Source organism: Mesitornis unicolor, unplaced genomic scaffold, assembly GCF_000695765.1.
Source record: "Mesitornis unicolor isolate BGI_N332 unplaced genomic scaffold, ASM69576v1 scaffold6561, whole genome shotgun sequence".
Taxonomy (NCBI): Eukaryota; Metazoa; Chordata; class Aves; order Mesitornithiformes; family Mesitornithidae; genus Mesitornis; species Mesitornis unicolor.
This window is the reverse complement of record NW_010164356.1, coordinates 6,144-23,953: the sequence shown is the minus strand read 5'-3', so window position 1 is coordinate 23,953 and position 17,810 is coordinate 6,144. Positions and strand designations below refer to the sequence as shown.

At 41.4% G+C, this 17,810-nt stretch overlaps 1 protein-coding gene across 1 annotated transcript; it reads right to left on the bottom strand.

Annotated features, from left to right (window-relative positions):
* Positions 1–8,020: 8,020 nt before the first annotated feature.
* On the bottom strand, positions 8,021–17,513 carry LOC104548294 (glia maturation factor beta). Its single transcript, XM_010194280.1, has 6 exons — positions 17,422–17,513; positions 16,811–16,860; positions 15,802–15,851; positions 14,683–14,765; positions 12,409–12,482; positions 8,021–9,962 (listed from the first exon to the last, which is right to left on the bottom strand). Coding segments are annotated over exons 1-6 (330 nt in total). The 5' UTR covers positions 17,423–17,513; the 3' UTR covers positions 8,021–9,890.
* Between the last annotated feature and the right edge of the window lie 297 nt (positions 17,514–17,810).

The following is a 17,810-nucleotide window of genomic DNA, read 5'->3' as shown; positions in this document are numbered from 1 at the left end:
GGGACCGGTCCGCAGCCCCCGCCCGCTCCGCCTCCGCGGAGAGCGCCCCCTGCCGCGCACCGCCGGCACCGCCGCCAGGGCACCGAGCGCCATTTTCTCGGGGGGGAGCGGTAAGGTTGGGATTTTTCCCGCCCTGCCGCTGTGGGGACATCCAGGGCGTGAGAGACGGGGTGTGGAAATCACATCTGCAACCTGACGGAACCACAAAACAAGGAAACGGGTGTAGAAATCGACTTGAAAATTGAATTTGACCTGAAACTGGATAAAAAAGTGATTTTCCAGGGTAAAATCACGGAATTACAGTGTGTCACGGTTGGAAGGGACCTCTGAAGATCATCTAGATGACCCATGGTAATTATGAGGAAAGGGAGATGCAAATTTCCGTTAAGAAGAAATTCTGGGGATGGATGAGCTGTGCCCCTGAGGAGGGGTCACTGGTTCCTACAATCCCAAAACAATACAGTTTGGGGCTTGCCCAAAAGAAACAGAAAAAAACCCTCAAATAGTATGAGAACAACATCATGTATTTTCCTTCCTCAGGGTCATATAAAAGTCATCTCAGTGTTGAGCAATGATACCTCACCATAAAGGAAAATCCAGGTAGTATTCCTGCCGTCGTTTCCTCCAGACAAGCAGTGTAAGCAATGGTTTCCATAACATGAACAGCTGCCAAATAGTAAATAATATTTTCCGGTCATATCTGCTGGAAAGCTTTACACACAATTACTTGAGTGTCGCAATGAGAGATGAGCAGAACCTTTATTTCCTTCGCCAAAATAAGAGGGAAAACTGTAGCAAATGAGCTGTCTTGATGAAACCAGTTGTTGCAAACAAAGTCGATTGGGTTGACCTCGGGTAATGGGTGGCAGGGGTTTGCTTGTGCCACAGAATTACAGAACATTAGGGATTGGAAGGGACCTCAAAAGATCATCCAGTCCAATCCCCTTGTGCCAGCAGCTGATGTGGCAACTGAGCCCCTGGCCATGCCTCACAGTCACCTCCTGACCGCTCCTCATCCCTTGCTCCTGAGGAGTGAGTTAGAAATAACAGAGGATCAAGGTCTTCCTCTGCAGTAACTTACTTTTCTACACAGGACTTCCTTGATGCTTCATTAGCCATTATTTATAAGCACACCGTTTCTTTCTTACTTCAGGTAGCCTCAAGCTGCACAGACGTTTCCTCCCAAGGCCATTTGACTGGACTTTGCTGGCAGATCTCACAGTCTGTGTTTAAACTCCTCATTTCAGGCTTTTCCTAAGCCATCCAGGAGGGCCACAGGCATCAGAAAAGCTGTGGAATGTAAAGAAACAGAGAACGCATGCAGAGATGCTGTTATACCTTGGGACTGGGGAATGCTGCTCTGCAACCACGTCCTGGTTTTGCTGGCGTAGAATCACAGAACCAGTTTTCTCTTCAGGAAGGCTGCACTTCTGAAAAGGCCACAGCATCATTTGATTTAGTGGGAACAAAGTTGATCTGGTTTCGTTTTTGGCCAGCACTGGTCTTCAGCAGTTTTGAGTCAATCAGGTACAGAAGCCAGGGCAGCTGACCCCAAGCTGAAATTACCCCATATCATAAATGTCCCACTCACTATAAACAAGAGTTTGCTGGGGATGCCCTCTTTCCTCGATGGCTGTCATCCCAGGAGGCTCTCACCTGTCATTCTGCTCTGAGGCCTACTCCCCAAATCACTGTGACCATCACAGCTTGCAACCACTGAACCGGCTGAGTGTAGCTCTGCATACTTTATATTAACACTATTACTAATACTGGGGTTTCTTTTCACTGTTTTATTAAATCTCTTTCTCTTTCAACCCACAGGTCTCCTTCCTTTTTCCTGATTCCCCTCCCCAAGTGGAGTGGCAGAACAACTGCCTACATGGCAACAGACTGCAATATAGAAACCAGCAGCTTGATCCATTTGAGGTAGATATTTTTATATTATTTTAAAATGTGCCCAGGTATAGTGACCATCGCTGCTTCAACTGTTACGCCTTGAGCCTCCCTGGGGAGGCAAAGCCCTGCAGAATTACAGATGCTTTGGCACCAATATTGTTCATGAAGATCTGGCTCCCTGCAAGGCCCACTGGAAAGGAAAGGGAACCAAACGATCTGTTTTACACCCGAATAAGCAACGGTGTTGCTACGTTGCTAACTATATTCCGTGTTTTTGTGCAACAGAATGTTGTGCAATGGGGATGTGTAGTGCCAGAAATCAAAAGGTGTCAGCCACGTAGTTGAATTTGCAACTAATCCTGGTTCTGCCTCGAGGAATGCAATGTTTTATTACCTGTGATGCTTGCATAACGTTCAGCTGCAATTATCTTGTCAGGAAAAGTGGAAGGCAGCTGTAATCTTCTACAACCGATACTTGTTCACTGAAGGATTTCTTGTGTTACAGATTGTCTTTTTAAGATAACACAAAAGGAAATTAAAAGCAAATTCTGTAGAAAAATGTCTATTCAATTCTCATTTAATTCAATCATTTGGGATCACAAATCAAACAACTGAGTATCTGCTCAGAATTTTCCCCGATTAAAATACGTAAACAATGTAAGGAGGACACAGTGGAGATCTGGAGGTGGCCCACAGCTTTTAGTGCACTTTCCTTTGAGCCTGGACTCGCCGAGTTTAATCCTGATTGGAATCCCAAGGGAACACGTCAGTGTCTGTTCACACTTCATCTTAAATCCCTCTCAAGTATTCGTCCTTATTGAAAAACAGCCATGTAATCAGTCGTAATTCAGTGTGTTACAGGCTGCTCATGAGGAAGATTTAGCTGAGGAAAGAAGACTCTGGCAGGTCATGACAACACTGCTTTGGCCAAGAGCTGCGAGGGAAGATTACAGAGCCATTTCTCTGAATTATGGCAGAAATGCATGAGTTAACCACGTTCTTCAACGCTAAAAATAATATCCCTGGAAAAATAGTAATGTCAGTTATAGATACGAGGGAAGAATCTAACACTGTTGAACTCAGAAATAAAAATCCTGCTGACTTCAATAAAGACTTTGCTTACTGGGTTTTCAGGAGAGGACAATTTCTCTGCAGTTTTGGAGACTGATGTAGTCTGGCAGATGTCACCTTCCTGCACAGCTTTTAAATACATGTCCGAAGCAGCAAAAGCACACAACCTCCCCACCCACTAACCTCGTCTGTGCACTTACAGACATCAGGATGGAGGACTCTGATTCACTGCTCAGTCTTCAATCAGCTGAAAACATCCCTGGACTTGCGAGTGCATCAACTTCCTTTCCAAACCGGCAAATATCCCTTCCTAGTGCGCTAATTAACTCATCTTTAGAATCCCTGCTTAGACTCTACCATGATTTACGTGACCACATGAACAAATTAACCTTATATTCCTTTGCACATTAAAGGAGGTCTCAAGAGAAACAAGAGTCACACGTAAAACTCCACTTCAAACCCAAGACGCTGCCAGGCATCTCACCACATCTCATTATGGAATCCACTCATGGCCTCAATCCCTCCAACATTCACTGTCAGATGGCAACAGTTCTCTTTTAATAGGCTAAATACTGAAAAGCTGTCCTTTTAATAACAGGGTTTGTTTTTCTCTTGCCATGTAGAGGTTATCCATACAATTCTGAGCCCGCAGCATAACACCAGTGTGCAATCAGACAAAGGGACCAATACTGCATTTTCAAGAGGTATTTTATAACGTGCTTCAGGATTCAGCTGCTCAGTAACAACCTAAGAGGGAGATTTTCCAAAACATTCTGCATTAGCCAGAATGCTACAATTTTGCAGCAGTGATGGCACCAAAAATGCCACCTTTGGCCCTTAGCTCTTCAAAGAGTAACTTTAAATTCTGATTCAAACATAAACCAGTGCAGTGATATCAGCCTGCATAAACAGAAGCTGAAACCACAGTGGTTAAGATGGGGTTATGTCTAGGGCCAAATAACACCACCTAAAAATGTCTCTCTTGTTAATTATTTCACTGCTAATTGTTTTAGCAGAAACCCCATCGCTGCTGGATATGGTGGGAAGATCACATCGAGGTAGGATCAGGGCAGTTACTCACTGGGACAAGTGAGGTTCTCTTCACCAGCCCTAACATAGTTATTGTTTCTGTCCAAAAGGAGGGAAGATACAAAGTTTCTGCTTTGTATCTAAAATAAAGTAAAAAAATAAGCTGTTCAAAGTCTCTGTGTCTTGTCAACAGCCAGAGGACACAGCCCAGTTATCACCACCTCATGCTGCCCCCATGCAGCTTCTGCAGTCCCAGATCTGCAGCACACTTCAAAATTTAGGAGAACAAAGAGTCAGGAGGCTCTGGTCTCTGTGAGACATCCCATGTGGCCTTGAGCAGGATACCTTCAGACCCAATGTGTATTTACACGCTTAAATCACACTAAGTAGGATTCCCAAAGCTTTCACCTACATCTAAATTCCTTTACAAATCTTGCTTTTGATCTCTCCAGCTATATCCGTATTATCAAACCAGCTCAAGGCTTTTCCAGTGCTAGAAATCCACCCCGCTGGTTGTTCTTCAGATTTCCATCCTGCCCCAGCTCTAGACCAGTACCAGTTCCCTACCAGTAACCTCAGGCACAGCGATGGGGTGGGTGCCTCCCACTCCTCCTCTGCCTCTCCAGGCCGCGTGGTCGAGGTTGCAGAGCCAGGAGCTCCAAAATCCTAAGACTAAACTGCAGCAAGGAAAGCAGCATCAGCGCAGGGAATAAAAATGTGGGAACACTCTCTGAAATGGGAAGAGCTCTGCTTTACCTCACGGACAGGGAAAGCGGGTTTATGTGAGACCCTGGAATAGGGCCATCTAAGGAAAAAAGGGCTGTTGAGTGGATGCTTCTGTTTTTCTTTCTATTCTTCCAGTAATGCAGCTCTACCATTTGTTTTGTACTTCTGAACCAAACAATTGCACATTCACAGTTGGAGGTAGAGTCTAAATATTGTCTCTCGCTGATCCCTTGATCCAGTCGTCCTAGCTGAATTAATCACACTCACAAATCAATCCCGGATTTGTTGGCTGTCTGAGCAGATGGCCGGGCAGACTGCATTTGTGAGCGAGACGGGCACATTCTCCTTCCAATTATCCAGCAGCATTTTCCAACGGCAGAGATTTAAAATGAGACGCGATTTTGAAGAAATGCTAAATCTCTCTTGTTCCTTATTCAGCTCAATAAGGGCGCTGACCCCGAACTTTTCTGCTCTACTTCTGCCCTCCTAAGCTTTAGTGAAAGTGGAGGATGGTTGGTGCCCCTTTCCCTTTCAGCTTGATGTTTTCTGCCCCACTTTCTTCTGCCGTCTTCCCATTTTCTGCAGAAAAGAGGGGACAACAGCAGATGCTGTTCGGCGTGGGGATTTCAAGGATGCATTGTAATAACTGTCGAGTACTGCAGAAACGGGGAGAGAAGCCGCATTCATGCTCCTAGCTGCCTGCCACAGCTGGAATGGTGAACAGTGCCACCTTTCAAAAAGCCTTGATGGGGCTTCCCCATGGCAGTAGTAAATTTGCCGTGAAAGACAGTCGTGTTGCTTTCCCAATGTTCACATCTGTTCTGCATTCAGAGTCTTTCTGGCCAATAATTGCTCTCTTCTCCCCTCCATCTCCTGCTGAGGAACTGCTGGAGCTGCCAGGGGAGTTTCAGCTGAGGTCCATCATGTTCTGGATAAGACGTCTTACCCCCAGCAGTTGAACAAGGTTAACCAAGAATATGTTTGCAGTCCCTGGAAGAATGAAACATGACAAGACAGTCCAGAGGAGACCATCCCCCTGCAGTGTGACAAAACAGACCACGCTGACTAACTCCATCTATGCAAATATATTAAAATTATCTCCTTCAGGGCTGCATTAGAGAACAGAGCCTTGTCAGAGCAAGGCAAGGCCATACAAGAAAATGCACGTACACACCACAGCAATCTGTCATCCCCACAAGATCACTGGATCTTGTCACCAAAAGGAACAGCAGATATGGAAGAAAGCCTACGAGAACTGGGAGGAGAACTGTGGCCACATTTACAAACTCCAGGAAGCTGAGAAAAGGAAGGTCATACCTCATGTTAATAGCTTTTCCCCTGTCAGACACCCATGCTAGATGTGCTCATTTGCAATTAAAACAAGGCAACAGAACCTCTTAATTAAACATTTTATTTAAACCAATACAAGCACCATGCTTAGCAAAAAAAAGATTTGGTTGAAAGTAAACATGCAATGTGAACTAGCAGAGACTAAACAGCATATGGAAGTTGTACTGGTTATTGGTATTTTCATGGAAATGCCTAATTCTCAAAACTGGCCGTGAACCTCTCGCACCTTTTACCACTCGCAGTGCTGGTGCCAACCCCAACACGTCCTGGTACACAAGTCACAGAGTCTGGATCTTGTAACAAAAGCAGGAGTTTCACTGTGCCACTCCTCATGGCCCATCACACCTCACAGTTGTTTGATGTATGTATAAAAAAAATACATTGCAGTACATTTGTTTTAGCACACAGGTGAGGAATTTAACTCCCTTGCTTTTGCGTGTTAGATTCAGATCCCCGTTACCAGTTTAACTTTGTTTCTGGAATATTTTACAGTTAAAGATACAAAAGTGGAAACTTGGTACAAATGCATGAGATGCTCCTTTGGAGAAGTGAAAAGGTGTCAACACCCACATTATTGCCTCCATTCATGATACTAGAAACACACTTAAACCATCAAATACCAGCATTTAAATCGTTATTGTTAAAAATATTCAAACAATACAAGTCCATTTTATGGGCTGACATGCAAATTCATGCTTTGATTCAGCTTACCATCAATTAACAGGATTACAAGAGCTGTATCCCAGCCATCTATTCAATATTTAAAGCAAACCAGATTAATTATGGCCAAAATCTCCCTTTATGGGAGAGCTTTAACTCCAGGCCAAGGATTTTATGGCCAACTTCCTAACTCCTGAAAAATAGGAGCTCACAATGGAAAATGCTGACTCTCAGACCTTTCGCTACAAAGGCTCCCATAGGTGGCATTAGTTAATTTATGTCGTCCTTTAGTCTGAACCCTCTTTAGAGATCTGAAAATTCAAGACAAACGTATGATTACAGACAGGCAAATCGCTAGTAAAGCACAGTCAGAACATACTGGCCTTCTGAACACGGGCACATCTGCCTCCCACTTATTTTAAGGAGGAAGCAGTACAGAAAACACAGTTTTAAGTGGGAGAAGTATGTCGTAAAAACAAGTATTTTTTGCGCAGGAAAGATTCTGACATAACTGATGTCTTTGTTTAATCAAGTATTAGCACTACCTGTGTCTCAGGAGCCTAGGACTGTAAGCAGCAGACAGTTGTGTCAAAAAGCTGCATTAAAAACAAGGAAACCACAGAAGTTGAGAACAGCAAACATCCTCTGCACACTCATCCTCCAAGTACCTGCAGCTGCTTCCTCACTTCCACAGCTCAGAGGAGAAGGAGGCAGAGCTACCAAGACTGTTTGAAGAACACTGGTGGGCTGAGCAGCACCAACACGGCTTTTCACAAGACAGTGGGCTTTAACACTGGATTTGTTTGCTTTCCACAAGACTTGAGGGGCAGCACCCAAGGCAGAAGGGCCTTAAGTGGAAGCAACAAGAACATCCAAAGTGAACGAAAAATAACTTGGACTGAAGACGCAACCAGAAGGAGCAACGTTTTCCTGGCAGGAGGTGGAGTGATCCAGAGATGAAGAATCAAATTCGATCATTTGAGTGCAGCAGCTCCTCCCAAGAGAGACCGGCCCCTTTTACAGTTACTGTTGTCAAGACCTGTGCAAGTAGCAGTTGGATGCTGGCAGCCCACCAGCAGACAAAGTACAATGATCAAGATTATTAATCCAGTTTTCCCCGCTGCAAATCAAGCTGAACGTTACAAGTGGCAGCTCCTCTCTCGCTCACGCTGTACCTTGAGGTGCCTCACCTTTAGTACAATGCCAACAAACCAAAATTCTTGCTGCTTCAAGACTGATGCTTAGAGTGACTATTTTTTAAACCAAATTCTTATTCATACAATGTTTGTCACAGGATACATCGTTTTTATTGATCCGTAGTACAGAATGATCAAGCAACTGTTTCATAATCAACATTTTTTTTTTGTCCAGGGAAATAAAATTGTTTTTCCAGTTCACTACATTAACACAGAAATTTAATTACAAGCATTTCTTTCCCGCACTGAAAAGATCAATTTAATTGGATCATTCTAACATGTATTTTGAAAAGCTCCTCTCGAGTCAGATTTGTAGACAAATAAATGAGCAGTAACACCATACTAAGAAGAGATTTACCAACACTGAGGACCCTTTGCAAATGAATTCCTTGTGATCTTAGAGGAATTAGTGTTTTACCACTAACACATGTTTACAAACAAAAAAAATAAACCTCCTTTCAGCAAAGGTTTCACAGCATGAAATACTGGCCCAAAAATTTAACACTGAATTCCTTCCCACTGAACAGATTTGTTAGGGCAGCTGTATTTTAAGGTACATTATCAACAGGAAGCTGCTCTTACGCAGACACTTGTTCAGTAGCAAAACAAACACTCAAGATAGTGAGATATTGTCACATGAGTCCTCCTGCTGCTGCTGCTGCATGGGCTGGACACGGCCCATATCAGGCAACTACTCTAGCGAATATAAAACAGACCTGTAAAAAGACTGGTCATTTATAAAAGTTAAATACTATTTTCACATTAGAATATTTGCTGTTTCAAAGAGATGAACTGTAAGTAAATGAAACTCAAATTCTCACTTATGCAAAAGCTTTATCTGGAATGTAATTTTGACCAACAAGAAGTTAAGAAAGTTAGAGACTGTAATTAAAGTACTCAAAAGCTACGTGTGGCCAACTTTTATAACAAAAGAGATACAAATCATTCATTATTGTGAAAAGCTTTAACCTCCTGACTCCTGCAAATGGAGCAGATGACTGGAATTTCAAAGAAAATGAGGTTAGCTTTTTTCTTTCCCTTTACAGATGTCAACTGCAACACTAGGCACTAGGAAAAAAGGTTACTTGGATGCTTTCACAAAGGTTTTTTTTTTTACCAAATTTGTACTAAGTGGCAGTGTAAAATTCTCAAGTAATTTTAAAGCTAACAAATTAAAGGCACACAGTATTAACAGGTGTTCTTTTAACAGGAAATGAGCAAAGAGGTAAACTTTTTAACAGTGTAGTAAGTTATATATGCAAGACATCTGGCACAAGAGTAACCAGAGTTGTAATTCAGCCCTTAGTTATCACCTAGTTCCTGTAAGACTGCGTTAGCACGAGAACTGCACAGTCAAATTTGCCCTGAAATTTAGTAAGATTGACTCAGTCAACTGAGGAACGACTGGAATGACAAAAATGAGTTCCAAGAATTTGAGTAAGTTCACACGGACTCAAAGATAAACGTAGAGATTTGCTGTACAAGGAGTTTGTCTTTTTGATACTAAACGCTTCCAGGGAATAGTTTTCAAAATTGAGAAGACATTAAGTCAAAAAGTCTCAAAAGTAAGTGACAGTACACAATTTCTGCATATAAATGGCTAGTATGTGTCATAAGGATGCATTTGTAGCTCAGAAAAAAGTTAGCGTCAGCTTCCAGATTATGTTTGTAGATAGTTATAAATCCAAACCCGAACTATTTTAGTTATAGAAATATTAGTCACAAGAGTGCAAAAGGAGTCCCTGCAGAGGAGTATTCCCTTTTAACAGGTACAAATAAGGAAGCACCTGCAAAGATTGGTTACTTCAAGGAGACAGACCTGCTATTCTTTGCACAAACTTTGCACAAGAGATATACTGCAGGAAACAGATGTAAATACAGTGCATTTTTTTAGATGTAATTATTCATGTCTGGTTCCAGTATTATCAGGATGGTACATAAATACTTATTACAGAGGTTTTCTTAATGGAAGAAGCCCAGTTTCTCACGCAGCCATTCTTCAGTTAGGTCTTCTGTATTTCTTATTTCAAATACCTAAACAAAATTACATTGCATAAATTCTTGAGGTGATGGCACTTGAAAGGGATAAGCAAACAATGCGATCAACACCTTTCCACAGAAGCTGTTTGAGCCACAATAAACCAGTAACCAACCTAGAGTTTTCATATGCTTTCTTGAAAGGACTGGTTAATATTCTACAGTAAAATCAGTGGAAAATATACCAGACTAAGTGGCAAGGAGTATTACCAACTTGAACAGGAATCCCATAGTTCCTATTTCTAGACTTCATTCTTCTTCTTTAAGAATATGTGAGAACAGCACATCTACTACATTCTAAAGTTACTCTAAATTGGCACCAGCTCACATGCATTATCTCAGCAAGAAGATAAGTCTGTTTGAGAAACAAATTAATTTTACCACTGGACTGAATTAAGCCCAAAGTTCAGGAATTTTTTGCTCAGCCTGAGACAGTTACTCCTTCTCTGAACTGAAATAAATCCACAGTATCCAGTAGCATACTGTTTTCCCTGTAAGAAACAAGTCCAGAATACCTCAGAATAGACAACTTAAAAAAACAACCAAACAAAAACCAACTCCTTCTCTGAACTGAAATAAATCCACAGTATCCAGTAGCATACTGTTTTCCCTGTAAGAAACAAGTCTGGAATACCTCAGAATTAAAAAAAACAACCAACCAAAAACCACAAATCCAAAGTTTTGTGGAAGTCTTAAACAAACCTTTAACATATCCTTGAAGCAGAAAACAAATGCAAAGACAACAGTATACTGTTTACAGTCCATATGGGCAAGTATCTCTTTTGGTTTGGTTTTTAATACCCTTGAAGAAAGGTCAAGTTAATTCTGTATTGCTAACTGGAGCCTTTGAGATGCCCACAAGTAAGTAAATTTTACAAATCCACAGACCTTCAAAAGTGAAGCAATGAAAACAAGAAAAACATTTTAACTGGAGACTGCTGCTCCTATTCTGTCACTGAAAATAAAGCTACGCTAGCACTAAATCAGTTATTTGCCCTTCCAGTGGTGTGGTGTACACTGCTGTAAAAAGCATGCTCAGGCCCAGCAGAATGGATGGGATTTTGTAAAAGTCACAAAATAAGCCTCTCTGTCAACCTGCTCTGTGGAGTGAACTTCCTCTTTAGTCCTGTCCTCAGCCATTTCACCATCTTCATCTTCTTCATGAAGCAATTCAAGTTTCTTTTCTTCCTCATTTCCCATCACTGCTGGAGTGGGCTCTGGACACTGCTGCTTGTATTCAGCCAGTGATCCACTACTATCAACTAATACTGATTTATGGGTTTTTTTGAAGTAAAAGAGAAGGGAAAAATGAAAAATTCAGTGTGACAAAAACAGAACAGCTTAACAGAAGCCAAGCTAATATGGAAGCTGCTGAAAAAATAAGAGGACTCAGTTGAGTCACACACAGAAATCACACCAGGAGGAAGTCACAGCATGAGCTAAAATGAAACATGGCCCAGTGAGTGGCAAGAATAAAGCACATTTGAATAACAAGTATGCAACCCAAACTGGAAACAGGCTATCTTCTCCAGCTTCAGAAGGAAGACGATCATAGACCTCTATATCCACTTCTAGGCTTTCATTCAAAAGCCTTTCAGACTGAATTTCTCTCGCTTGACAGCTGACAGTAACTCCAAAACAGCTACTTCCCAAGCTTTCACCTTCTCCTCATTAACTCTGCCTTCTCACTCACTGAAAACTGCCTTTCTCCCCAAGGAATTCTTATCTCTATCAAAGATGCCAGAGTTCCCAGGCCTCTAAGATGCAGTTTCAACAGACTTCAACAGTGGTTTTGCGGAATGGTGAAGTAATTTCATATTCTATGAAAGACCTGAAGTGGCCACTGACTATTTAGCTTTACTGGCTGAAACTAAAACTTTAAGAAACCTAGGTGCCAATTAAGCAGAGATTTCAAAGATGTTCAAAATGACAATTAAGCGGCAAGTTTAAAAAACAATATATACACAGAGTCCTTGTGAATGCAGTAATTTCTTCTGGTCTCAAGTACTGGAGAAGGCAAACACAGGAAGATTTAGAATTGTTCAGCACTTGGCACATATGTAACTTATTCTGAAGGCTATGTTGTGCAAGCATACAACCGATAAACCATGCAACAAAACAACTCTGCACCACACATAATGACTTCAGTCTATTCCTTCCATCAATAAATTCCCTGAAGTAGAGATATCCATGCTACTATCCATAGAGATACCCATTCATCTATCAATGGATATTTAAGTTTTAGAGAACACTGTTCCTCCTGTACCCTAAAACTCCAGAAATGCCCACACATATCCCTCTCTTCAGTCTTCCTAAAACAAATCTGTTCTCTGTAATTACAAAGTCTCATAACACCCTTCTTCTGATAGGTGCAAGCAAGACAAAACAGCTTCTGCAACCTGCATTTAAGGGGAAGATGGTTATTTCAACTAGGGAATTATACCTTAGTGAGTTCAGCTGTCTGTACAAGCTTATTCTTGCTTCCAGCATACATCATCTGCTGTTCAGGCTTACATCCTGTAGTTGTGTAGAGAAAAAAAGATGTTTTGTTTAGTTATTTTGACTGCAATACTTCAAAAATCAGATTTTTTTTCCAAAGAATCCAAACTGAAAGCTGAAGCCTCCATTCAGAAAAATTACCTATTTCTTTATACACATAATCATCCTTGCTCTTACTTTCATATCTGGTACTTGAAAAGTATTTCCAGAAGTAATAGCTGTGCAGGTTGAACTGGTGGTCTCAACATGCATCTGTAGTTCTGCTGATGTCAAATACTGCAGCAGTCAAACCTGAATCATAACCAAGAAAGCAGTACCTCCTGCCGCTACAGCAGCATGCTGATTACACTACATTTAATTCTTTGTCCTCTTGCTGTTTCTGGAAGATTCCTACGTCTTTGCTAGTTACACTTAAACAGATCTTTACAGCATATGGCTTTGAGCTGGAGTCAAACTAAGAACAAACCAAGTCAGTTTGAATTTGTTGTTCTTTCTCCTCATCTCTCCCCAAATCCCCAAACTGAATTGGTAGCACAAAATCACTTCCCCCACCCCACCCTGAATACGGAGCAAGTTCAGTCACAGTTGAGTTAACTTGTGGTTGGAGTCCCAGCCGACAGTTCATTGACTTCAGTACCAGCCTAACCACTAACTTGTTTGCAGAAAAGTTTTTGAAAGAGAAAACCTCAAGGAAAAGAGACTTTTTTTTTTAAGAAGTTGCTTGTTTAGAAGTTTCCAGATACAAGTGGACTTTCAAATCTTGCCACCCATAGGTCTTATTCCCTAGGAAGTACTACAAGTCTGCCTGCTTTGCCATTTCTAGGTCTCCCAAGAAGTTTCTTACTGCTGTTCTAACTCACAAAATATATATTTTTCTCAAGGGAAGTAACACCCAGGACATTCAAACAGATTCTCAGGTAACTACAGAAGTACATGCTCACAAGTTGCTAAATTCTTTTACCTACCTAGTTATTCTAGTTTTGAGTAATGAAAGGTAAAACAATGCAATCAGTTTATCATTGTCTAGAGGATACCAAGGATAATCCAGCAATACCAGCAAGCTACCCTATTAAATTCACAACACACATGGAAGCCACAGGAGCAGTTCAGCTCTAAGTCAAATTGAGTCACAGGTTATTTGGCTTCTACTAAAATTACACAGTTCCCCATGCAGGTAAGTTAAAGTTGAGGGCTGCTGTGGTGCAAGCAGAGGAAGCTACTGCTCTAGATAAACTTGGGACAACCAAAGATTTCAGTCCCTCTCTCCTTGAACATTGTTTGTCCACCCAGCAGTGAAAACCTGCCTAGATCTAGGCTACAGAGCTCTCTTTTCCTTCTTTCACTTACAGTTGTGACAGCCCTTTAGACCTTCAAATCACAGCATGTTTGGGGACATCCTGTGTTGCTGCCCACTGCATATAGACCCCCCGGAAAACCCTTCTCTCTTAATGCCATCCTATCCCTTTTAGGGAGTCCTGTTCCTTCCATCGGTAGACACAGGTTCCCATGCCCTTCTGAGGAGAGGGATTTCTTCCCACCCAGTCACTAGTGCCTAAATAGCAAGATGGACAGAGCTGAGCAGAAACCCTCAGGAACAGAAATGTTATCTTCCAGCCCTCTCCTCACTCATTTCCTCAGCCTCATCTGGTCATATTTTGAGGATTCCCCAAGATCTGACGAGTGGGTGACAGAAAACACATTTGGTTAAACCTACACATACAGAGATGCAGAGTGCTCCAGGCTCTTTCCCCTTACAGGAGGGGGCTGTTGCACTCACCACTGAGAATGCAGCAGTCAGGCATGTTTACGAAGATACACCTTTTTGCCAGCTATGCAGGAAGCTCACATTTCTGTTCAGCCTTCAGAAATGGAAAAGAGAATCTCTCCTATCATACTTCTTAAGTGCCCTAAATGAAGATCCCAGAGGCAGTGAAAACCTCCAGCAACTCGGGATACATGGGCAAATGGAAGCATCTGCACTGTCATAAGCTGATGGTGAGGATGGAGCAAACACACCAGAGATTCCTGTCTGCCAAAGAAGGTCTCCAGAAAATTTCACAGCTTTATAGTGCCTTGCTTCCAGCAGTGGCATAAGCAAATCTAGCTTTTAGCATATGAACCACTATTCAAGCTTAATGCACTTATTTTTATCTTCTACAGCAAAGAATATTCCCATATGCACAGCTCATAGCAGCTACTGTTCACAATGTTCACTCACCAACTGGACTGGAGAAGATAAAGCACAACGGATAAGAAACTCTTCCATCATCATGCTGATACTTGTAACTATACACAATAAATGTTTTTTCTGAGGTTAAAGAAACTAAGGAATCAGTGATTTCAGTAGGATATCAGTTATCAGAGCTCGATGCAGGCACAAATAAGTCTTGCATTCTAGAAGATGCTTTAAATTTGACAAATTGTCTCCACCTCCATATTTGACTTTTGAACTGACCCTGCCTATCTTTACCAACCTCAACCACAGCTGGGGGTGAGGGCTGTCTCTGGATCACCGTTTCACATCAGAGCTAAAAATCACATATACTTTCATCACATATACTCCTCTCCCAGCTTTGTAAAAAGACTTCCCACACCCACCAATGTGTTTCTGGCTTAACGAAAGCCAAATTCTTTCTTTGTGGACTAAGCACTTCATTGTTTCAGGTGTTTTGCTGAATCTGAACTCAAGTTTTAGCTAGGACTCCTGCTTTACAGCCTCCTACTGCACATGGTCATGAAAGGAAAGATTCAGAGCAGCATGTGGAGTACTGCCAGCCAGCTTTTAAGGATAATGGAGGCAGATACTTTCTTCACTTACAACGCAAGTACCCCTCTTATTTCATCTACTTAAAGCATAATGTACTTGTCTTGTATTTTTTTTTTTGATTCTTCCCTGGATCAAATGCCTACAGCATGCCCAGAATCAGTAACTGCAGCAAAACAGCAAAGGCCACACATTGAGAAAGTACCAAAACAGATCCTAAGTTACACAGGCACTTTTCTGTATTTAGAAATAGCCACAAACAAAACTGATGCATTTTACTCACTTCTTTACATTAAGAGTAGCGTGGCTTCGCTTTACTTCCCCAAACATTATACATTCTGAAAGGAAATAAAATCTCAGGAAAGGCTTAAATGTGTCAGTCACTTTTTCAAGAAGTGGAATGACTGCTCAGTGCATCACGAGAGCTGATCCCTAGGTTATCTCACAAATAAAGTATCAGTGAAGTCACACTACAGACAAGCATTGGCCTAAAAAGGTGAAGTCCAACTTTGAACATTTTGAACAGCTTCCAGGAGTGAGTAAGACTAAATGCCAGCAGCACAAGAAGGATATCGAGGTTGTCTCTCGGGCAGCTCATCTTTTAGTTCATCAGGAGAAATACCCTGGTAACATTAAACACAAGCAATATTTGAACAAATAATCTTGCACTTGAAGGTACACTATGAAGGCAACAGCAGAATAACAGAACAGTGAAACAGCTGTAAGTTAAATAAACATCTTCAGTTGAACCGATACCGATCTCTCAGACAAATTACTATAGTTGAGGAGAACTCGTGTGCTAATAGATTCCTATGACTAAACACAGAATTCATGTTAGCGTGAATAATGATCCCTATTTTAGACATAATGAGTTTAGAAAACATTTCTGGCTCTAGTTGGATATGCTGGCAGCTACCATGCTTTTCTAACTCCAGCGCTAAACAGAAGTAAGCAAGCACACACCAAAAAGTATCTGTTAAAATCAGCCACATAGATGGTGCTTTTGAAAAATTCGGTCCTCCCTCTTTAAGCAAGCAAAGAGGAGTCCCCATTCTATTTAAATGTCACACAAATTTCTACATTCTGGGGAATAAGAGCTATGGTTAATGCTCAAATCCCTGGGAAGGATTTAATTTTGCCCTATGTACCATTAGAAAACACTACATGCTGGGCTGACCTTATTATGCCACCTATCAAATTTAGAGGCTGCAGAGGATTAGCAATCCCAGCTTCTAATTGATGGCAGATCAGCTCAGAGTGAAATATGCAGATCCACACAGAAACACAGCAGAAATCTCTTAAAATGCCAGCAGGTGCCAAAGATGCTTTGTACATAGCTGTATCGTAACAGCTTTAAAATCACTTTTTTTGGGTGCAATTAATTAGTCAACTCAATTGCTTCTGCATAGTTCCACTATTAATAGTGCTGTGCTTTACATGCAGAGTGACCATGCATTTAAATAAGCTCATGACCCAAATTAGATTAAAGAGTTTGATAACAATTTGAAACTAAGGCAGTACCTTAGAGACAACAATACATTGCAGGCTGAAGATACTCTTATTTACAATTCATTTAACAAACCTCATGCTCCTCATCCAGTACCACCAACTGCTTATCCTTGTCGATTTTCACTATAAATCAAAATAAAATATAGATCAATGTTTTTTCAATCGATTTATACAACATATGCATGAAGCATTTTAACATTCTTCCACAAGTATATTCCTTGTGCTTCTATCTTGCCTCTTCAGTCTATGCCATGACTTCACAGAATCACTGAAGCCAAGAGAAGCATGCAGTCTAAGCGGTGTTCATACACTGTTCATACACTCCTCAAATTTCAAAGACAGAAATGTCAAACTCCCCTACCTAAAGGCTACAAAATTTACAAATGCAAAATCACTGTGCCTTTTTGACATTTTTCACTGCCATTTTACAACCAGTGGTAGGCTCAGAGCTGCAATTAAGTGTTAATACTCTACTAAGAGCAGAGCCAGTCTTGTATAATAACACCAGTGTTGCTTTGCTGTTAAAAGCACAGACAAAATTGGAAGTACTGAAGTTCATACAAAGAACAGCCTCTTGGCTCACATTTACCTGTTACAGCAGCAACATTACATGGTAAGGAAAAGAGGAGACACAGGATTTTCTGCAAGGTCTTGCCATTTTTGTCAGACACATTTTTGACTTACTTATAATGGCAGCGTTGTTGGTTTCTTTACGAAACCGGAATTTTCTCAGTTTCTCCACCAGGTCTTCAGCAACATCACAAACCACCAGAGATTCACTCTACAAAAGGGAAATGGCAGAGAGGAGGAAAGATAAATCTTTCTAGTAAACCAGAAAAAAAATCCCCATGTCACACATGCGTGCACATAAACCCTACTAAAGTGGAACTGCACACAGCTTGTTCAAAGTTTCAGAGCATAAACACAAACCAGGGAAACCACGAGTGAAATCAGTTTTTAAAAACAAAACCAGAACACTCACCTGTTTTACTAACCCTCCTCAAAGCCATACAGTGATCTAGGTATATTTTATTAGCTATTCCTGAAGTGGGATTACTCTCACAGCTCTTACA